General features: G+C 42.5%; 2 protein-coding genes and 1 long non-coding RNA gene across 3 annotated transcripts; all 3 read left to right on the top strand.

The window, feature by feature from the left end:
* Window positions 1-2,342: 2,342 nt before the first annotated feature.
* LOC308326088 (hepatocyte growth factor-regulated tyrosine kinase substrate-like) lies at window positions 2,343-4,454 on the top strand (the record flags this gene model as incomplete). The annotated part of the gene is made up of 1 exon (XM_080778898.1): window positions 2,343-4,454. The coding sequence occupies one exon, from the start codon at window positions 2,343-2,345 to the stop codon at window positions 4,452-4,454; it is 2,112 nt and encodes a 703-aa protein (XP_080635024.1).
* Window positions 4,455-8,690: 4,236 nt separating this feature from the next.
* On the top strand, window positions 8,691-12,604 carry LOC308325833. The gene is made up of 3 exons (XR_013965071.1): window positions 8,691-8,835; window positions 11,101-11,248; window positions 12,475-12,604. It is a non-coding gene; the product is annotated as an uncharacterized lncRNA (long non-coding RNA).
* Window positions 12,605-12,667: 63 nt separating this feature from the next.
* On the top strand, window positions 12,668-23,674 carry LOC308325828 (uncharacterized protein). Its single transcript, XM_080778534.1, has 6 exons — window positions 12,668-12,884; window positions 13,360-13,575; window positions 14,850-15,116; window positions 15,829-15,948; window positions 19,167-19,385; window positions 20,688-23,674. The coding sequence occupies exons 1-6, from the start codon at window positions 12,750-12,752 to the stop codon at window positions 21,006-21,008; spliced, it is 1,278 nt and encodes a 425-aa protein (XP_080634660.1). The 5' UTR covers window positions 12,668-12,749; the 3' UTR covers window positions 21,009-23,674.
* The last annotated feature ends 395 nt before the right edge of the window (window positions 23,675-24,069 follow it).

The following is a 24,069-nucleotide window of genomic DNA, read 5'->3' as shown; positions in this document are numbered from 1 at the left end:
AGTGTGTGACGACTCCTCCCCATTCCGACGCACACCCATTCCGACGCACCCCTATTCACAGTTGGAGCATGCCATAAGGAACATTGTTGACTATGGGGCCATCACAGATTTGTCCCGTGGTAACCATGGCAGCCATTTTCTAAAATGCCACCTGCTGTTATTTTACCAATTCAGGTTCTAGACCAACTAGGATCTTGATTCTGGTAACTATAATTCTATACATTGTCAAGGATGAGGAATACAGTGGTAGCCTACTATTTACATTTGTCCTGTGACCATGGTAGACATCTTTCATAATGGCCGCCACCTGCTGTTATTTTACCAATAACTCAAGTTCTAGACCACATAGGATCTTGATTCTGGTAACTAATGCTACATTTTCAAGGATGAGCTCTCAAGGATGAGGTGGGGTGAGGGTCTATTTCAGGTGCAGGTCGAGTTGCTACTGACAGGACATTACAGGAAGTGGGCTTTCTGACCTTTGACTCGTCCCTTTCAGGCACAGTGTTTTTGGTATTATATTCCCAATATCTAACTTTAGTTCCCCACATACTGTATTGTCTCATTTGTGTGAAATATAAGAGATTTTCCAATCATATTTATTAAATTTTTATACAATTACTCATTCATGATAACATGGGTTTAGGTACTATAACCTCACCATTCTAGGTTCAACAGAATAGAAGAAGTTAGATGTAATTTGATGTACATTGGTGGCCTCTTTTTTCTTTTTTCCCCCCAGAATATTCAAAACAGTAATATTTGAAATCCAGTTAATTCCTCACACAGTATTGAATTGATATAGCAAAATAAAACAAAGAAAAAACAGCAATTGTAAGAAAATTAAGGCATTCCAATTTTGGCCATTTTGGAAATTGGGCAAAAATAAATATATTTATTAATTTGTAGACTTGCCACTCGAACAAAAAATGTTCTATAGGCCATTATCTTCAATTTAGAAGTGAAAGTTAAACTTTTACATGAGTTGTAAATGACGGCGTGTCTAGGGACCCCACTATACAGGATCTCCTCACTGGCCGTGGTCGACAAAAAAACCTTGAAGACCCTATAACCACACCAAAGGGTCGAGACGGTTTTAAGTGTCCCAGCGGTGTGATAGGTCCTGTTGCACGTCGTTGACGCACGTCATCCCAAGTTGCCCCAAGTGATTCAACGCATGGAATTCAATGGCCCAAACTACACCAAAGGGTCACCACCATGCAACTCCTTGCAACCGTTTGGACCCAAGGAGTTGCATGCCCTTTGGTGTGGTTAGGGCTTTACAGGAGCCCTCGTACAAGGTTTCTTCGACTATATGCATGCATCTCAAAGGCCATTAAACATAAAACAAGGCAACCCAAAACAAACTGGTCAGGCTACTACTTGGCCTCACTCCCCGAACCCACCTCACCCCTGCTCACTTTGACAGCCACAGTTTGGAATGGCTTAGGGTTGAAGACAGAGTACAGCATCTTGCAATAATCCCCCACCCACCCCTTTCCCCCTCACTGTTTCTTTTCCCTTTTTACCTCCTCAATGATGATTTCCTGTTTTTGGCTATATAGAAGTGTATATTTGTACGTCTCTAAATGTTATGATGTATTGAACATGGTGGACCCTATTGTAAACAAGTGTGATGCTTTATGGTGTCGTCCACAGTTAACAACAGTCTTGTGTGTGTGTGTGTGTGTGTGTGTGTGTGTGTGTGTGTGTGTGTGTGTGTGTGTGTGTGTGTGTGTGTGTGTGTGTGTGTGTGTGGTATTTAGGTATTTATATCAGACAGGACGTCTTACGTTGTCATTTACTGCCCTAAACACACATTAAAGTCCATAGACTGGTGGCGTCACTCTGTACTCTATTAACACTACTTGGAAACCAGTATGTGACGTCACTACTATGACATCATATAGACTCTATATGATGTCATAGTAGTGACGTCACATACTGGTTTTCCACACACATTATGCACATGCATACCCTCTATATTATAGAGGGTATGCATGTGCATAATGTGTGTGGAAAATCGAGTGGCAAAGTGAGTTTAACATTTAATGCAATCAGATTTCATTTCTGTTTGGATATATGGTTTGTCAAGGCCAGAAAGTATTTTTTTGCCAAGTAGGCTTTCCCGCATACAGTAACTTACAGGTATGATGACGACACGTGCATACCCTCTATTGATGACATCAGGGATCTCCATATATAGGCATATACGCTTGTCATAATTATGTATGACGTCAGACCACAGCGCTGCTCAGTCTATTTTAGATGCTGCAGGGAGAGAAACACTCGATGTTCACTTTGTCCAGAAAAACAGACATTTGTTTGAGAGTCCAATTACGATGGCCAGAGCTGGAGCCACCTTTGATCTGCTTCTTGATAAAGCCACCAGTCACCTTCTGCTGGAGACAGACTGGGAGGCCATCCTGCAGATCTGCGATTTAGTTCAGCAAGGGGACCCGCAAGCCAAATATGCAATTGGTGCCATCAAGAAGAAACTGAAGGACAACAACCCACATGTGGCCCTCTATGCACTAGAGGTCCTGGAGTCTGTGGTGAAGAACTGTGGCCCGGCGGTCCGCGATGAAGTGGCCAGTAGACAGACCATGGAGGAGCTGAAGGATCTAGTCAAGAAGCAGACAACAGACCCCAGTGTAATGTTTAAGATCCTGTACCTCATCCAGGCCTGGGCACAGGCCTTCCTCACTGAGCCCAAGTGCAAAGTGGTCCAAGACACCTACCAGAACCTGAAGAGCGATGGTCACGACTTCCCAGAGTTTAAGGAGAGCGAGGCAATGTTCTTTTCGGCAGAGAAGGTCCAGCGTTGGTCCGATGGAGAAACCTGCCACCGGTGCAGATCCCAGTTTGCTTTGCTTATAAACAGGAAGCACCACTGCCGTAACTGTGGTCAGGTCTTCTGTTCCAAGTGTTCCTCTAAAACATCCATCGTTCCAAAGGTCGCCGTCGACAAGGATGTGCGTGTGTGTGATCCCTGCTACGAGCTTCTGAAGAGAAAAGGCAAAACGAAAGCCGCCAAAGCCCCAGATTCGAGCTCTGTGCAGTCTCAGGGGGAAACGGCACCCTCAGCGCCCTCCTCCCAGAGAAGAGATGAACAGCTGCAGGCAGAGGAGGAGCTGCAACTGGCCATTGCTCTGTCCCAAAGTGAGGCGGAGGAGAAAGAGAGGATGAGGCACAAGTACTCATACTCATACTATCCTAAAGCTGAGCCCACGACATCCCTAGTGGGCAGCACCCTCTACTCGTCCCCTGCGAATGCCTCTGCTCCGTCGGATGAGGACGCACACCCAGAGCTGGCTCGCTACCTGAACAGGACCTACTGGGAGAAGAAACAAGAAGACGCCTGCCAGGGTCCTACCCCCTCTGCCCCTGCTTCCACACCAGTGGCCGAGTTCTTTCAGCCGGTGGACGGTCACGACAACATGGTGGGGCAGCGGCAGTACCAGCGGAATGACGACAGGGCGTCCGAGGAGCACCACCAACAGTTCCTGAAGGTACTGCAGAACAACGTTACCACCTTCCTCAACCGCATCAAGAGCAACCAGATGCGCGGACGCAGAGTCACCAACGACAGTGCCGTGCTGTCGCTCTTCCAGTCCATCAGCAACATGCACCCACAGCTGCTGGACCTGCTCAACGAGCTGGAGGAGAAGCGGCTGTACTACGAGGGCCTGCAGGACAAGCTGACCCAGGTGTTTGATGCGCAGGCGGCCCTCAACGCCCTGCGGGACGAACACAGGGAGAAGGTGCGCCGCGCCGCCGAGGAAGCCGAGAGCCAGAGGAGGATCCAGCTGGCACAAAAGCTGGAGATCATGAGGCAGAAGAAGCAGGAGACCCAGGAGATGCAGCGGCAGCAGGCCATCCAGCGTCTGCAGGAGCAGGAGAACGAGAGGCAGAGCCGCCTGGAGCTGCAGAAGCACACCGTCCAGATGAGAGCTCAGATGCCCGTCTTCCCTATGCCCTACGCCCCGGTCCAGGTTGGCGGGGTTGCGTACCCACCTTACCCCACCTTATTCGTGCCAGCTGTCCCTGGGGAGGGAGCAAGGCAAAGTGTCAACATGAGCCAGCCTGGCCAGACCAGCGCTCCCATCGGACAGTACCAGGCTACAGACATGCACCACACTGCAGACACCACCAGTGGGCCGCCCGTAACCGCTAACCCTGCCTCCTCCGGCTTCCATCCCGCCCCTCCACAGGGCTATCTGGTCTCCCAGGACCAGAGCATGCCCGCCCCCATGTCCCAGGCGGCACTCCCCTTACATGGCATACAGGTATACCCGCCATTCATGCAGAGCATGAGGCCAGGGAACGATGCCAACATTATCCTCCCGCAGCAGCTTGTGTACCAGCAGGTAGGTGCTCCCTCTGGTGGCCACCGGCAGCCACAGCAGCAGCAAACCCCCCAGGCAGAGGCACAGCTCATCTCCTTTGACTGATCCTCCTAGTGTCCTAAGCACTGACCTCTAACATGCAAGTCTCCAGCACACACCAAACTTACACTGTCTTTCTTTCCGGTCTCTCTTGGAACAGAAGGAAGTGAGAAATGTTACATATTGAACTGAAATATTGTCCGTCTGTCCGTCCACGTCTAATCTCGCAACTTGCTACACTGATCTTGAAATTTTTTCATTTTTTTTTGGTCTGAATATTTTTCACATTCCGTGAACGACATCATCAACTTGATGTCAAAGCTTCACGGGGAGGCCACCCCATTATCGTGTTGACATTTTGTTATGTATTGATTGGTTATATTTGGGTTTATCCCTGACAGCACAGAGGGGAGACATAGAGACAGAAAGTCCGGTTATGACATCTCCGTTCACTTCCTGGGGCCAGTCCAATGGTAGCTCCTTGCGGTTATCAGGGTCACGGCTATGGGAGCCGAATAGTTACCAAGTCCTCGATCGGAAGTTGACAGAATGCACTGGACTCAGGCAACAACAGCAAGCTTTAATGATCTTAAATCCCTTTATTTTAGATTGTTTTTTTAGTAATGGTAATGGTACAACATAAACATTACAGAGACGTTAGTTGTCACTGACTGTACAATACAAGTATTTTAAACAGAAACGGTTGTCATGTCGCATACATACTCTCCAGTGCTGCATGTACAGCACTCGAGCCCCCTCGATGACGCCACTCTCCTAGTCTACACCACTCTGGCATCAACCAAAACAGGTATGTACAGTACGTTACCAATCTGTCTCTATGGTGGGCTCACTCAGCCTGAGTGAGAAGATAGCAGCCAGGCTGGTCACTGCCACAGATAGACGCCAGGAGCTCTCAGCCAATAAGCTGATGCTGTTGGAGCCAACACCTCCACCAACAGTACCTACAGTACATGAATGTACTATAGAGGTGTGGATTAGCGCTGCCTTAGTTCACGATTCAATTTGATTGCGATTCACCGGGTATTGGGTAACGATTCGATGCTATGATGCATCGCAATTTGCGATCACACTTTTCTTACTTAGATGACTTAGTTACTGCACACCATAACAAATGTTTCATCAGTCCTATAAAAATCAGTCAGATGTACTGAACAACATATTTTATTTAGAATTATATATACTGTGCCTTACCCGTTCTAATATATGAACAGGAATTACAGTGTGGGTAATGCGATATACAGTAATAGATCACACTGATTGGGAGGGAATTGTTAACAGATGATCTTGGGCAGTTGGGTTGAACTTGTGCAGGTGACACTTTCTGACAAACGAACGACAGCGTTTCTTAAATTTAGAATAGATTTACAATAGATTATATTACATACAGTATTATAATCATATTATAATGATATATATATTCTAGATAATTATATTTACTGTAGGCTTTGATTATTGATTATGTCACGTTGCTACATCGATGCAGAATTGTGCACAGCCAAATTGCGATGCATTGCTGCATGTATTAATTTGACACCACTAAGATACAGTGCAGAAAGAAGTGGCGAGATGGCCAAGAAATGTTTCTTGTACAGGGGGGCTTGGGTGAAGGGTAAGAACGTCACATCTTCAGTGTCTCAGGACGGACATTGCTGCTGACTTGGTGTGTAGATTCACTGATCCTTGAGAGGGAGGTGTAACTGTGCAGAAAATGGATGTGATCCTCTGTGTGTGAGATCTTCTCCAGCTCCGCGTGTCTCCTCCTCAGTTCAGTAACTTCCTGCTCCACATGCTTCCTCAGTTCTTCAGCACGACTCACTTCACGTTTCTGCTGGTCTCTGATCAGCTCTCGACCCTCACCTCAGAGCGTCTTCTCTCAATGGAAGAGATCATCTCCTTAAAGACGGTGTCACTGTTCCTCACTGCTCTGTCAGCACAGTGATTGATGGACTTATATAACCTCCTTGTGAAGCTTTCAGGTTTCTCCCGGTGCAGGAATCACAGGCCACATTTCCAGGTCCACATCATGTCAGCCAACATGGTGTTTTTCTTCAGAACAGGTCTTGGGTTGAACATGTCTGCACTGAGGAGACCTGCATATTCCTCTTTGATCATTCTGAGTCCAGTATCCTTCAATACACCGACTGGGCGACTGCAGTAGGTGTGTCCACAGGGAACAGCTGGATCCTTCAGTAGATCCAGACAGATGGAACAGCAGAACTGATCATGATCCAGTTGCACAGCTTGTTTCGCCATTTTACAGCCGACTGATGAACATATTGAGTTCAGCTTGGTTTCCCATAAATCACATGACAGGTTATTCCTGTTTGTGTGTGTGTGTGTGTGTGTGTGTGTGTGTGTGTGTGTGTGTGTGTGTGTGTGTGTGTGTGTGTGTGTGTGTGTGTGTGTGTGTGTAGCAGACATGTGTGTTTAAAGATGGGGTGTCTAGTTCACTGTCTCAGTTTTTGTCCTCTTGTGTTGAATTATAGTCTTGGAAACCTTAGACAATAGACACTCTGAAACCTGTCTGTCTGTCTGTCTGTCTGTCTGTCTGTCTGACTGTCTCTCTCTCTCTCTCTCTCTCTCTCTCTCTCTCTCTCTCTCTCAATTCAATTCAATTCAATTCAATTCAATTCAATTCAATTAGAAAACATACATTTACATTGCCAAAGAAAAAAGTGGAACAATATCAAAACAAAATGTAAAAGTCAGAATCTCCAATAGGCAAAATTTCCAATATATCAATTTTGTACCGAGATCTCTCGATGCATGAGATCATTATCATCACCAGAAGTAAAGAAAACGGTATAATTTAAATTTGCGTTATTTAAATTTAAATACGTCTGTAATATTTAGCCTTGTGAGCTTTATGTTTTGTTTTTGTTTTTACTTTAAAAAAATCCAAACTAATTTATATTCCTGGAAAGAGAATGATCAATGCTATGATTATTATATGCCTAATAAAACATAAAAAACACAATTGAAATTTAGTTTGGGAAAATAAACCTGCCTAAGATTTCACTGGTAGACGGCTGAGTAGAAAAGAAGTACCATAATATTAGTAGTCACAATGAGCATTAGTGAGGATCAGTTATATGAAGATATAACCTTTAATTGGTATTTATTTTGCTCAATGCTCAAGTTTATAGGCAATATATTTCATTGCTTTCTCTAAACATGGATTAGATGAACTGGTTTCATGAAATCTGGTTAATCTTGCCAGATTAATTTAGCCAGTTAACCTGGATAATTATGTTGAGGCTTGATTTGCTTTCATGAAAGCAATGCCACATTAGTTACTATGGAAACTAATTATGTGGACGTAGCCTGTTCCGGACCAGGCTAACCAGGTTTAACCCTCTATGGTTTAACCTAATCCTGATGTCTTTAGTGTTCATTAAACAGTCAATCTGATCACAAACCAATGCTTTTTTCCCCCCACACTTATTTAATTACTGTGTTTATGTTGCCTAATTTGTATTAGTCTGCATTAAAACATCATATAGGCCTACACTACTACACATTGCCATTAAAGGATTACCATACTGTACAAATAAAATAATTAAAATATATAGGCTGCAGGACCTCATGACAGCTTGTGAGTTTGTAGATAAGCTACTTTTGGTGAATGTTCCCCTAGAATGTAGGTTTGCTGTGGTGTTGGGTTTCGTTAAGAAGAGTCAAATAGGCCGGTTCTTTATCATTTTGTAAAGGTGAAAACATTACTAAATGTTACCATTACTCACTGGTACACAACGAAAAAGAAAAATGAAGCTATTACAAAAGGTATTTATTAAGTGTGTATATCATATAATAATTATTTTTTTTCTTCACAGAATCAAAGGTTTTATGGTCATGATTCACCAGGATCCTGGATAGCTTGATTCTACTCTTAAAATAATTGATATAAATATTTTTGTAAATCTCTATGGGAAAAATGAATGGCAGATGTTTCACTGGGTCCAGAAAACCACGCCCACTGCTATGCACGCAGTCCTTAACCCGGAAGGGAAGGGTGGTAGTGTGGGCAGTGTTGCCATGTCCGCGTAGTATAAGCGACTTTGGAGTTTTTCTGTAAAGTTGCTTGTAAATATTAGTAGTTGCTAATAAAAAACTCAATCAATCAATCAATAAACCAATCAATCAATCAATCAATGTTTAAAGGTAAAGGACAAAGGGCTCGCTTCTTTTCGGATGGTTAGAACCGGTTGCTTGTTTCTCTCGCAAAACCTGGCAACACTGATGTTGGGGCTGAGGAGCTCATCTCTGCTGTGTGTGGTTACTGTGTGTGTGGTACGTGCGCTAACGTTAGCGCGCTAAAGAAGAAGATGATGAATCCTCTGTGATTTATAAATTATTATGAGTTGTTAATAACTGCAGAGAACCAGAGGGGAAATACAACATGACGGAGACACCGTCGCATCCGCAGGTAAATAAGAAACATTTGAATGTTTCATTATGTATGTTTGTTTGGGAGTTTCACTGTTACGATACTTCTGATGCAAATATGTACGTTACACACACGCGCACTCGCACGCACGCACACACACACACACACACACACACACACACACACACACACACACAGTGTTTGTATCTGTGGGACGGACAGACAGTGGTTTCATATAATATAGTGGTTATAACCACTAGTGGTCCTCAATTGGTCCTTGAGGGGGTTCCAGGTGGTCCCCAGCTAAATTGGTTAAGTTAAAAATGGACCCTCATTAGATCTTTAACTCTTGAGAGCTTAAAATGAAACCAAATGGGTCCTCAAAGTTTGCCTGATCTCTCTTATGGCCACGTCAATAAAGCATGGAATTGTGGACAAAAACCAACCAATGTACAACCAACCAACCAACCAACCAACCAATGTAAAGGTTAACAAGGATCACATCCTAGGTCAGTGCTACAGCTTCATGAGTGATGTGGTCAAAATATTAATATCACAGTATCTTATAATGTCCAAATACTTGTTGGACTGGACTTAATGTAATAATTATATGGTGGTTTAATGCTTATATCTAACTCTTATATTTGACCATCACCTATGATACTTTATACATTGTGATATTTTTTGCTTGTAAGAGCCTAGAAGTCTCCAGATCTCCACTAGGCCTAATAGCCATTGTTTATGCTACAGCCTATCTTGGTATGTTAGCAAAGCAAATTTACTATGTTTACCCTGGGTAACTGGACTAAGCTCAAGAACTTGTTTACAGCCAGGCCCTGCTCATAGAACATTTCATGGTAGGGGTTCAATGCCTTGCTCAAGGGCACTTCAGCGGTGGTAATTTTAACGTGCCGGTCCGGGGATACGAACTAGCAACCTTCCGGTATCAAGACCACTCCGCAAACCGTTTGGCCACCGCTGCCCCTTATGTTCAGTTTGTCCTTGAAGCAGCTACAGTCTAACTGTGATTCTCTGCCCTGTGCTCTTGGCAGATCCACCGTATTACTAGCCTGGGGTCCACCTATGCTTTCTATGACATAGGCAGCTCCCAGCAGGATCCGCCGGGAGAATCTAGACGCAGCTGCGTGACATGAGACTAATTAATTAGAGCGACAGAGTGGTGTGAGAGGAGTGTGTGCACTGTTCGTGTGTGCGTCAATTTAACAAAGTTGCAGACGATCAGAAATCAGCAGAGAGTGATCGACTTTTGCGCTACTGTAAGCCGAATTGAAGTGGACTCGGACCCAGACTTTTTTTCCTCCCTGGAAATAAAAACGTCTGGGTTTCCGAGGCTACCGTACTACTGACCTGAGTGTTATTGTACTGAGTTCTGCCCATGATATGTTGTACATGATATCGATTATTGATTGATCCAGAATTCCACGACAGCTTAAAGCCTCATCCTGTGATTTCTTCACCTGGTTGGCTGTATGTAGAACAGCAGCAGCAACAACAATATGCTTAAATCACACTTTTAAATATTGTGTTAATTGTGTAGGAAACATTGCTTGTGTTGGGGGCTCCTTTCACAATGTTTGATAAATCACATGATTTGGCCATACACGTGTGTGTGTGTGTGTGTGTGTGTGTGTGTGTGTGTGTGTGTGTGTGTGTACATAACCAATTACATAATTCTGGGGGTCCTTGACATGAAATAGTTTGAGAACCACTGACATAGAAACATAGTTATTTCAGAAAACAAACTGTTAGGATTTAGAAGACATTTTCTTTAGAATGAGACGAAGGTCTAAATGGGTTAAAAAAGGCGTGAAAATGGGTTAAAAAAGACACCATTAGAAATTACTGTACGTGTGAAAACTGAAAAGGCGATTTCGGCGATAAATGAGTTAACTGCGGTCTCACCGCTGGGCCACTGGTGACTGTGACCGGGCCTTTGCACTCAGAGCCCCAACTCTCTGGAATGCCCTCCCCCTCGAGATAAGGCTCGCAGAATCCGTCCCCCGCTTCAAATCCCTCCTAAAAACTCATTTTTATAAAGCAGCTTTTAACACCTAAACGTTTTTTAACATTCCCTATTGTTCTTATACCTACTGCATTTCTATACATTGCCTGTTCTTTATTTTTATTATTGTCAACTGTTTATGGTGTGCACTGCATTTGTTGTTATTTTTCTGTAAAGCACTTTGTAACCTCGTTTTGAAAGGTGCTATATAAATAAAGGTTTATTATTATTATTATCTCCCTGCGGCATAATAAATAAAGGTATCTATTTTCAACCATCAGGGCTCGGTCCAGGTCAAATCAGAACCAGATTGGGACCCGGAGTTCCTGCAGCCCTCCAATACGGACAGCTCTCAGTCAATAAGACAGCTGTCAGTCAAACTGACTGACTGCAGGAAGCTGCTAGGCAACCAGGACTGGCTGTTTATGGGTAAGTCATCATCATATAGTTGAAGTTATATTTGAATACATAAAAAAAAACAGTTCTAGCTTTTTTTTTTTAAAGCTACAAAGAAATTAAGATTTTTGTATTGACACATTATTATTATTATTATTTGTGTGTGTGTCAGCATTTTTATTTTTTATTTTTTTGCACATCACAGACATGTGCAACCCCAACCCCTCCCATAGGATTGGGCAAAATGACCAAGAGCGATCTATTTGATCACTCATGGATCAGTTGCCGAGCCTACCCTCAACAGCACGTTAAAGTTATTATTACATGTATAATTCATTCAACGAATATACACCAATAGCTGTTTAATCAATGCCATTTTTAAGGGGGAAATGTTATAGCAATTTAGTAGCAGTTTTATTCTTTCTCTCCAATGCATACTATTGAGTTAATCAGTCAAATCAATATTCACATTTACAGATGTATTGTTCAATTATTGACAAAAAAGCACATACATCACCATATTTGTACAATATGATGACAGACACAATACTGTCAGCCCGCCTTTAATGAGACTGCTGTAACTGCACATTATCGGCAAGCCTAGTTCACCCAAGATATTACTTAATTTGTCATCGATTACACATCAATTACCCAAACTTTTTCATGTCATGCCAAGGACCCCCATGACAGAAGATTTTTATGGCTCTAGCAGTGATTCTCAACCTGTTTCATTTCAAGGTCCCTCAGTTTGAAATGCATTAGTCTACGAACCCCCATTTAATGGCATTTCTATCTCTGGGACCCTCAATTTATATAGTAAAATCAACGTTAATTTAACTCTGAGTACAAATGTGAGTGAGAGTGTCCATTTGTACATTCATCCACTCAAACTATTATTTAGCTGGGAAACCCCTGGAACTCCCTCAGGGACCCCTGGGGGTCCCCAGACCCCACTTTGGGAACCACTGAATTGCACACCGCATTGAATTCATGGAGATTATTTAGTTTTTGTTGCATCCCTGGGCCAATAATTCAATGCCCGGGTCATTGGTCAGTAGGAGATTCAATTGAGTCTGTTGCCGGAGACTCCAATGGTCATAAAATAATTGTCTCGGGAATGCGACAAAAATAATTAAACTATTAAATACATTTTCAGGTGGATTACACATTTCTTCCAATGAGGAGAGAGAACTCATTATAATCAGATTGTATACACACACACTTGTGCACAGACGTAAATGTTGACTGTGTCATTCCAGCGGACCATCCCCAGCTGCACTCCAGGATTCAGATTAAAACTGAGTCGCCGCGGTCAGCCTCCGTTTGTACGAACAGCAGAGGCAAGATGCTCTACTGCACATACACACACACACACACACACCCACACACACACACACACACACACACACACGTGCGGACAGACGTAAATGTTGACCGTGTCATTCCAGGGGACCATCCCCAGCTGCGCTCCAGTGTTCGGATTAAAACGGAGCCACCGCGGTCAGCCTCAGTTTGTACGAACAGCGGACGCAAGATGCTCTACTGCCCCGAGTGTTGCCGGGGCTTCTATAAGCCCTCCCACCTGGAAGCTCATAGGAGGACGCACCACGGAGAAAAACCCAACCACTGCTGGGTCTGTGGAAAGATCTACCCGACACTGTTAAGTCTGGTGAGTACCCTATACCCAACCCTACTGTATATCCACCCTATACCCCACCCTGGATCTGTGGAAAAATCTACCCGACACTGTTAAGTCTGCCCTGTAGGCCAGCTGTACGCAATCAATGCTGCGGTGTAAAGCTGCTGCACTTAATGTGACATTGCAGCATTGATTGCATACATCTGGCCTACAGGGCAGACTTCTGTGGATTTGTCTATAACCTAACCACCCTAATATGTAACGTGATGTTACATATAGAGGGTATGCGCATGCATAAAGTGAATGGGAAATCGAGTGGCAAAGTGAAAATCAGATAGGACTTTTCTGTTTGGATGTACAGTATGGGCTGTCAAGGCCAGAAAAGTAGTTTTTTGCCACTCGGTATGTGTTCCCGCATAACATCTGGATATGATGATGATGATGATGTCATGTCACGTGCATACCCTCTATTAGACCTTATCTCCGTTCTCCGTCTTATCCTCAGGTTGTCCACCAGAATGTTCATCAGCGTTCTGAGCCTTACACCTGCAACTACTGTCCCAAAACCTTCGCCCTGAAGCGAGACTGGAAGACCCACCATCGAACGCACAGCGGAGCCAAACCCTACAAATGCTTCTTCTGTGGAGACGGCTTCCTGTCCCAACAGGAACTGAAGGAGCATGTCCGCTCCCACGCTGGAGAGAAGTCCTTCCACTGCAAGGTGTGCACAGTTAACTTCAAACTGCACATTTAGACTAAACAATATTACTAGTTCTCTCTCTCTCTCTCTCTCTCTCTCTCTCTCTCATATCAATATCAAACACTATTTAACCATCAATACATAACGGTACAGACATAGCAAGAGGCATGGCAGCATGCATTATTTGAACAGGATGTGTTTTCAGAAGAACACCCAATTTAGTATAAAATTGCAGTAATACCAATAATTTCAACATAGATTGGCGAGTTATATAACACTTCGGCAGGTGTTTTTGTCAGACTACTCCCAGACTTGCTCTCACTCTCTGTTACAGGACTGGACTGCACAGCATGTGCCACTGTTTACAGAACGTTAGTTATAATAGGAGTTACCGATGATACTAATGAAGGCTTTGTTCCATTCTGGTCAAACAGAGTCTATTGTGCATGTTGGCTCACTGGAAACACACTGAAAGTGTCCTTGTTGAGTGCGTTCCAAATGGCCAAAAACAGGTGTCTAACTCTGAGAGTTTACAAATGGAACCTCAAATAAAACGTTTGAGAACCACTCTACACGAAATGGAACAGAGCCTTAATTAGTAAATTTGAACTGTATTCCTGAGCCTTGTTCAGACTGCATCAAACCAGTCTCACTTCACTCTGGATAGGACATCACATCTAGTCTTCATTCTGAACAAGGCCTTAGCCTTTATTCCATAGGCTCTATGCACTGCAGCCATGTTGAAATGCATACTTCCTTCACAGGTCTTAACGCTTATAGCATAGTAGTTCTCAAACCTTTTAATTTCAAAGACTCCCATAACTGAGACTGTACAAATGGACCCCTAAGAGTTACATACCCGTAAGGGGCCTTGGAACCCCTCGAGTAATCATGAGGGTCCCTGGATCACACTTTGAGACTCACTGTTGTAGCATTGTGTTTCCAGTGAGCTAACATGAACAATATCAGCAGTCTTTTTGACCAGAATGGAACACTTTCTGCTTTGTCTATCGCTTACTTTTTCTATTAATCCCCAAATGTAGAAATGCAGATATACTGTATACACGTATATTTACCAAATATTTTACCTGTCAACAATTCGATTCCATGAAGTGTTTTATATTTCGTCACACAGTGTCGTGCAAACATTTAGAAAATAGCAGAGCGTAAAGCTCACAGCGCGTGTTGTGAGCTTATACACAATGGCCCTTTTTTCCCACACAGTTCTGACATGATAAAACCGGTTCCAAGTGTGATGGAACCAAACGTGACGTAATCGCTTCACCCCTTAACAGGTATGCGACAAGATGTTCTCGTCGCACCAGGGCTTCCGTTTCCACCAGAACAAGCACACGCAGAGCAATATGCTGCCTTGCTCAAAGTGTGACAAGTCGTTCGCCCATGCCCAGAGCCTGAAGCTGCACCAGGCCACACACTCCAAGAAGAAGCCCTTTAAATGCAAAATGTGCGGCATGGGTTTCAAGATCCTGGGAGGACTGAAGAGCCACGAGAAAAGAATTCACGAGCCGGAGAAGAACTACAAATGCAATGAGTGTGAGAAGGTAATATTCCAATTTAGGCATTTCTTTTTTAGCAGAAACTATTTTATCCAGAGCGACTTATCAGTAAGCGAGGTAAGCACATACCGGTACATCAAATGCATAGAGACAGACACACACATTCAAACTGCATTTCTATGGCCCTAGTTGATGTCTCAAGTACTACTCACAAAATGTAGGCTATAAGCACTAAGCTGTTTCTTCTTTTTGACGCCTAGCTATAGTATAGGCACTATAGGTCATAGCGGTGGGTATGGTTCTCTGGTGCCACTAAAGAATCTGCCATTAATTAATTAATTAATTAATTATTTTAAGCCTAGAATGAAGCCATCCAGGACCTGGGGAATCACGGCCATAACATCTTTGATGATGATGATGATGATGATGATGATGATAACAATAATAAGAATAGTTCAATATATCATACTACATTTATTTATTTTCCTTCACAGAATCAAAGGTTTTATGGTCATGATTCACCAGGATCCTGGATGGATCGCTTGATTCTAGGCTTAAAGTAATTGATATAAATATTTCTGTACATTCTTTTGGGAAAAGATAATGGCCGATTTTCTTCTTTATTTTTTGTGGCACCAAAAAAACCACACCCACTGCTATGGCATATTTTGTAGCTAATCTTAGCTGTATCTTACAGTAACGTCTTTTACTCTCTATGATGTAAAACTGCTGTGCTGCCTCTGGCTCCTCTGTCCAGGTGTTCTCCAGCCTGCAGGGCCTGAAGCTCCACAACCGCCTTCACACCGGATCCAAACCGTACGCGTGCAAAGAGTGTGGGAAAAGATTCACCCAGGCACCTCATCTAAAGTCCCACATGGTATGGTATTAAAGATTCACCCAGGCACCTCATCTAAAGCCCCACATGGTATGGTATTAAAGATTCACCCAGGCACCTCATCTAAAGCCCCACATGGTATGGTATTAAAGATTCACCCAGGCACCTCATCTAAAGCCCCACATGGTATGGTATTAAAGATTCACCCAGGCACCTCATCTAAAGTCCCACATGGTATGGTATTAAAGATTCACCCAGGCACCTCACCTAAAGTCCCTGTATGGTATGGTATGGTATTAAAGATTCACCCAGGCACCTCATCTAAAGCCCCACATGGTATGGTATTAAAGATTCACCCAGGCACCTCATCTAAAGCCCCACATGGTATGGTATTAAAGATTCACCCAGGCACCTCATCTAAAGCCCCACATGGTATGGTATTAAAGATTCACCCAGGCACCTCATCTAAAGCCCCACATGGTATGGTATTAAAGATTCACCCAGGCACCTAGGGCTGTCACGATTAAAAATTTAAATTGACGATTAATTGTCACAAATAATTAACGATTTAATTGTGTTTTTTGCATTGGACATTGGAATGTTGAAATTAGTATTTCTGTTTGCCTTTTAGGATTTGTAATTCACAAGTCAAATAACTTAAATATCGTCGCTGTCGGGATCAATGCTATTGAACACCCTTCATGTCTGTGTGTTGGTTACAAAAATATTGAACCAATGAAAAGTATAAAAAAGCTAAAAAAGAAACCCCACCTTTTCAGACTCCATCATGGCCCGTAGCACTTGCCCTGGCCTAGCCCCTTAGATAGCACTTTATGTAGACATGTAGCATTTTTCATGATCTTGAACTGAACGAGGCTACAGAGACTGTAACGGATTACATTAACTTCTGTGTGGACAATGTCGTCCCAAAAAAAGTCCATTCGCCACTTCCCTAATAACAAGCCAAGGAGGTAAAAGCCTGTATTAACAGCAAGAAAGTGGCTTTTAAAAATGGGGACAGGGGGGGCATGGTTGTGGCTAAATCGGATGTTGTCCCTGGCCAAAAGAAACCACCGAGCTGCACTAGAGGAGAGTGGCACCATGAACACTAAGGGTCTATGGGATCATATGAAAAAAAGAACGAACATGAACACAAAAGCAAAAGCCAATTAATTGAATTACTTTTTCCTCCGTCATGACACTGACTCCTCAGAGCAGGAGTCTGTGGACTTTAATATTGATTCTATCATGTGTAACGCTTCTGATCGACTTCTCATAGATCCTAAACAGGTCCAGAGTGTCTTTAGCAGGGTATGCAACAAAAAATCAATGGGGCCTGATGGTTTGCCTGCCTTGTTGTTCAAAAAGTGCTCTGAAGAGCTTACAGCTGCCTGGTGCCCTATTTTCCAACAGTCTGTAGACAAACACATGGTTCCTGATATCTGGAAAAAGTCACTAATAATTCCTGTTCCCAAAGTATCTTGTCCCTCTGTGAACAAAGATTATAGACCTATTGCTTTAACTTGTGGGGTTATGAAATGTTTTGAGAGAATTATTGTGAACTCACTTAAGTCTCAGGTGCGTTCCTTTATGGATCCTTTACAATTCGCTTACAGGGCTGGGCGCAGCACGGAGGATGCTGTAGTGAGTGTAATCAGTATAACCCATTTAATTAGCAAGCACTTGGAGGATCCAAAGGCGTATGCATGTGTCCTCTTTGCAGACATCAGTTCTGCTTATGATACTGTAAGCCCTCTGTTACTTGTCCAAAAGCTAAATAACATGAATGTAAATCCATTCATCATTAGATGGTTCCACTTCATCTTAACAAACGGATCTCAACAGGTAATGGTGAACTCAGTACTCTCCAGCTCTAAATTGTGTAGCACAGGTGTGCCACAAGAGGGGGTGAGTTCACCATTTATTTTCACTGCCTACACAAATGACTGCAGAAGCAGTCAGCCAAACAACTTCATCTTGACATTTTCTGATGACACTGTAATAGTCAGCCTGTTGAGGGGTGTTGAACACCCTGTGGGTTATATCAGTGAGATCAATAACTTTAAAGACTGGTGTGATAATAGCCACCTTATGTTAAACACCACAAAAACCAAAGAGATGATCTTCGATCCAAAAGGTGTCCACATCCATGACCCAGTGGTCATGGGGGGCACGCAAATTGAGCAGGTTGTATCATAAAAGGATCCAAATGGACAACCAGCTCAAATGGAACGTCCATGTGGACTATCTGTGTGCCAAATTGGTACAACGCTTGTACTTTCTCCGCAGGCTCAGGCTCTTTGGTGTGAGCAAGGGAGTCATGTCAACCTTCTATGATGCAGTGCTAGGTAGCATTATTAGATATGGCATGTCAGCTTGGTTTGGGACACACTCTGTCCAGCTCAAATCTAGAATAGCTAAAATGGAAAAAACAGCCATGAAGGTAATTGGTAGGAAAGATTCTCCATCTCTTCAGACAATCTTTGAGAAAACGGTGCTCATCAAATAGAGTGTTGTCTGATCCTTCACATATATTATCTTCAGAGTATGAGCTGTTACCCTCTGGTAGACGCTACAGAGCGTGTCGTTGCAAGAGCAACCGCTTCAAACTTTATTTTCTTCCCACTTCAATTGTTCTACTAAACAACCGCCACATAGTTCATAGTTCTTAGTGGCTAAGGGACTTCTTGACCTTCATCAGTTATTTATTGCACTTTACTGTGATTGTGACACTATAAACTGTGAATACTCTAGCACTTTTTTATATTATATACCTTCTCTTATTGCAATCTGCACTTCTCTTGTGACTTGTACTTTGCTGCTACTGTGTATTGTCTTTTGTGTATTGTCTGTCTGTTTTAAAAAGCGTTGATCTACTAATGCACTTTTGCCCAAGACAAATTTCCCCTCGTGGGACAATAAAGTATATCTCATCTCATCTCATCTCATCATGATCAGAGTCAAAGTCATACGGAAAATATAAGGTTTTGTTAATTTCCTGAAAATGTTACACTTTTAATTTCCTTTAATTTTTTTTGAAGTTTCTTTCCAAAAATCTGCAGTTGTAAGCTTGTAAGCAGTTGTAAGCTTGTAGATCTGCTATTCCTGCTATTTTTTAAACCCGTTTAAAAACTGTGACAGGCCTAGATGTGGCTGTCACATCTAGGCATAAGTCGGTCGGTCGTTTGAGTCCCCATACCGAAGACTATACATTTATAAATTTTGACCAACTGACCATTTGACCCTCCCCCATTCACCAGGTCACCCACACGGGGGAGCGTCCCTTCGTGTGCGTTACGTGCGGAAAGCGGTTCACACAGTCGTCCCACATGAGGTCTCATAACATTCTGTTCCACGTGGGGAAGAAGCCGTTCACGTGCGCCGACTGTGGGAAGAGCTTCACCATCGCACACTACCTGAAGATGCACCAGAGGTCCCACACCAAGGAGAAGTTCTACCAGTGCTCCTACTGCCACAAGGTCTGTTGTTCATTTCCTCCACTTAAGGCCTATTTTCATACTCCAGTTGTGGGTGTATGACCCCGAAACGGTGACAAAATCAACTGTAGATTTAGTCTACTAAAATCGTATGATATTTAGTCGATTAACTCATCCACCGCTAAATGGCAATAGCAATAGTTCAGCACAGGCCACCATAGTTACATACAGTTGAAGTAAACATTGAAGATGCTTTGCTTGTAGCAAAGCATCTTCAATGTTTACTTCACCTGTATTTAAGCCCCTTTAAAAATAAGTTAAAACGTCTTTGGCCTGGAGGAACACAAATCGCCATAACCACTTAAATGTGTATTTCACTTAAAACACTTCTGGGTTAAGTATCTTCGGCAGGGACGTGTGTTTTGTGATTAAAAGTAAAATCTGAGAGTTTGCAGTTCAATGGGTTTATATAGGAAGTCTTCTCAATTCAATATCACATCTAAATATTGAATTGATCAACTAAACAGAGTACAAAACTCTGATGCTGGCATTCAAAGCAACCAAAGGTATGGCACCCCCATATCTCGCAAGTCTGATCAAACCCTCCAGATTAGCCAACACTGGGGAGCTGGAAGTACCTTCATTAAAAACGCTGGGACAACGCTCCACACGTCCCAAACTCTTCTACCTTCTGGCTCCAAGACTATGGAATGCACTTCCCATTACAATCAGAACTGCAGATTCACTCCCAATCTTCCACCATATTCTGAAACCCCACCTCTTCAGACTCCATCTTAGCCCGTAGCACTTGCCCTAGACCTTACAGGCGTATGCAAAGACTCAACTTATGTAACTTGGATAGCATTTTATGTATAAGACATACCACTATATAGTATACATAGTTTCATTCAACTGTTAGGTTCTTAGTTTACGTATGATTCATGATTTTGTGTGTTTTTTGTTCTTGCTTACTGTAAATCACTCTGGATTAAGAGCGTCTGCTAAATGCCTAAATTGTAAACACTATCTGGGGTGCACACAAAAGCCTGTACTTGAATAAATGGTCCGCAGTCAACCTGTTAAGACCTTTTTAATACCAAAATTGGCCACATTGTCATGTATTACGTATGAAAGAGGAAAACATTGTAGCAATAGCCAATCTTCAATCTCAGAACGCCTTGCAGTGCGAGGCGCTGTGAGCTTGTAGTTTGGCTATTTTAACAATATTTATCTGTGGAAACTACGGTAGTCAAACTAAATGTAATGCCTATGATGTTGAATGGTGTTGAAGACCCCTGATCTGGTCTGATCAACTGTGGCACACCCTTGCTGCCTTCCTTCCAGGACTTCTCCTACCACAACGCCTGGAGGGCGCATGAGAGAATCCACACGGGAGAGAAGCCCTACGTGTGCACGGATTGCGGCGCGAGATTCACCACGTCGGGTTCGCTGCGCTCGCACGAGAAGGTCAAGCACACCGGCGAGCGCAACTACTACTGCGTGACTTGCGGGGATTTCTTCCTGACCAGCTCCGTCCTCAAGAACCACATGTTGAACCACACGGGAGAGAGGCCGCACCACTGCGAATGCAGCAAGAGATTCAAGACCAAAAGTGAACTCCGATGCCACCTGAAGAGGTTCACCGACCACCGCGCTGCCACGTAACTGTGTGTGTGTGTGTGTGTGTGTGTGTGTGTGTGTGTGTGTGTGTGTGTGTACGGCTGTCATGATTACAAGTATAAGTTGACAATTAATTGTTTTTGGCGGTGAAGATTGGAACACATGAATAGCAAATTAAAAAAAGCTGTAAGAAAAATGTTCAACATGGAAACGATTATGACAAAATAATTGCAATTATCTCAAATAATTGCGGTTTGACGATTATGTAATTATTGTGACAGGCCTGTGTGTTTGTGTGTGCGCGGCGTGCGCGCGCGTACGCATACGCACAAGAGGTGTGCCCAAAGACAACTGAATACCGGATTCAGTAATGTATAAAAAGTAACTTCCAAACAAATGTTTCAGAATAGTTAAATTGTCAAGATGTTCTCACAAGCAGATTGATAAAGTGAAAATTATTTTCTTTGTGTTTAGAAACGGGGTAATATATTATGATCTACTGTATGACGACTATCGACATATTGAGTTAAAAAAAAAGAATATAAGGAGAGACTTAAAGATACTTTTACGGTAGTTTAATTTTGAACCTTTTTTCGTTTAATCACCTCATCATCCCTATTTTGGTCATTACATTATAAGCTGAAGCTAATAAATACATCCTCTCCTGATTGGATGAAATTGGCAACCCACCATCAAAATGTATTTGTATAGCTGGAGAGACATGGAGACCCCTGTCACTGAACAAACACTTTATAGCAATGCTTACTACCACAATATAGATATTTAACTTTTAAGAAAAAAATACTTTTAAATGTTGAAACCTGGCCCACTTCTGGTTTATTTTAAATACAAATATTAATAGTAAACTCACTACACTCTGTCTGTCTGTCTGCCTGCATGCTGTCTTCAGTAATACATTCCTGGAGTGTTTCTCCACATATTCGGACCAATAACGTTGTGTTCATTGAAGGATGGTTAAAGGAACATTCCACCACTTGCCACTCTCTTCATAGAGAATTCCTTCGTTATTATTATTTTTTGCATTGCATTCCTTGTACTTTGGTGCCGGAGGCTCCCAGAGGCCCTCCTTTTTCCATCTCTACACCACATGTCTATGCTGAATGTATACTATATTTGGCGAATGAGTGTCCCACAATATGGATATCCACATTCCACTTAAAAAATGTAGCATAATAAGCATACGGTATACACTACATTATGATTAAGGGAGCACTTCATCCTTTTCCAACTATATCTTCATATAATTGGTCCGCACTAATCCTCATTATAAGATGGCATAATTTTTTGTGGACAGTTCAGAATCCTTGCCTGCAGTGACATCATCGATGGAGGTTCCAAGCTAATAGAAACTAGTAAACTACAGCCTTTCTCTTCCTGGAAAGTTAGCATGCTGAAATAGAAGCCATTGTTCTTAACACCTTTTGTTATAAAGACGTCTCCACACCTCTCAATAACAACTGTGGGGTGCTAAGGATGTGTATAGGTGTCTTTGGGTATCTTTTTGATTATATAAAATGCCATTGCTAAAATACATTTTTTGACAGCTCCCGTTGCTAGGCAACGGCTTCTTCAGCGCTCCTGGACATGCTTTGCACATATCATTCACTCCCTTGTTTACGGGCTGACAAAACTGTCAATATCTCTGAATCTACGTCTCTGTCCATGGTTTTGATTAGAACGCTAATGTTCTGTCATAATTTCGGACTTAACCAAGCATCTTGTTAGGAATATAAATGCTTCTAAAGAGAAATGAGACATGACAGTGCGAGGTAGTAATTATATGAACATATGGTTGAAAACAGGTGAAGTGCTCCTTTAATGTAGTGCATTAATTAAATGGTAATCCAGATAAAGACAACATGACTGTGATTGAGCTGCAATCCTTACATTTTACATTCAAAGTGTTTGGGAGCCCCCTACTGTCCACTGATGGATATGACGGTACTACTCTGTTGATGCTCATCAAGTATTGACATCCATTTCACTTAAACCTCATATGATGTCGAGCAGAGACCCACTCAAGCCTTAGCCTTGTGACCTTTCTGTTTTCCCCTCTACATTACATATCTTTGCTGAAACTAGCTGATTGACAAGCTTTTCTGCCAAGGTTTTCCCAAAATGGGGATGCTGGGGTTTAAGTGGTTAGAATAAGACATCAGCTGATTCCACTGCTACACATAACTGTTATAATTCTCAACACGTACAACCAGCAAAATAATGCACATGTTTCGTCATTACTGAAATATGATATAGCTTCCAGTTCCAATCTAATGTACTGAGTATTGAGTAACATACTGGTTCATCGCTCAAGACAGATTCAGAGCTAAATTCGAGGGAAAACGAGTTTTCTTTCTTTTGTGAAAATGATTTGCTTTTCTTTTTGCTGAACCACTATTGCATACTGGTTGATACATCGTATTTTATTCATTCAGAGTACTCTACCATACACATGGGCAAAAATCATGTTTTATTTGTTGCAATACAGTAAGTCCAAGATTTGCAGCTTTAATGAATGGACACTTTAATGAACTCACCGAAATGAGTGGTTGCCTGTTAATGATGTTGAATTAATCCTGTATATTGTGTTGTTTAAAACACATGAGTGCTGCCGAGGTTTCTGTACCATACTGTACTAAATACTCTAGTAAATACTGTACCATGTTACTGCTAGCAAACATGAATAAAGCTTATATACGACCAGGCATTGTCAACTTGTTTTTTTTTTACTTGTACAATCTAATAGTGTAAAAATGAATGTAGCTGATAACTCTGTGACCTACATTCAGAGTCTGATTTCAGTCTGGTGTCTGCTTTCACTTTTTGTCATATGACAAATAAAAGTATATCTCTGCTGTTGGGCAGAAACCAGCTATGTCCAAAATATTAATAGTGACCATACATTGTCAGATACTTGAATGTGAATATTATCATCACTTAACCCAAAAGCTCAAGTGGAGTTAGGAGGCTTTTGACCAGTGGAGATAGGTGGTTATGGTTTGACTGACAGTCTTGAGGATCCACTGGAGTTAGGTTTGTCAGAAGCGTATTTTAATACTTTTCATTGGTTCAATATTTGTAAAAAACC

This window comes from Protomyctophum bolini (assembly GCF_963924005.1).
Source record: "Protomyctophum bolini genome assembly, chromosome: 12".
NCBI classification, from domain to species: Eukaryota; Metazoa; Chordata; class Actinopteri; order Myctophiformes; family Myctophidae; genus Protomyctophum; species Protomyctophum bolini.
This window is presented reverse-complemented; position numbering and strand designations above follow the sequence as displayed.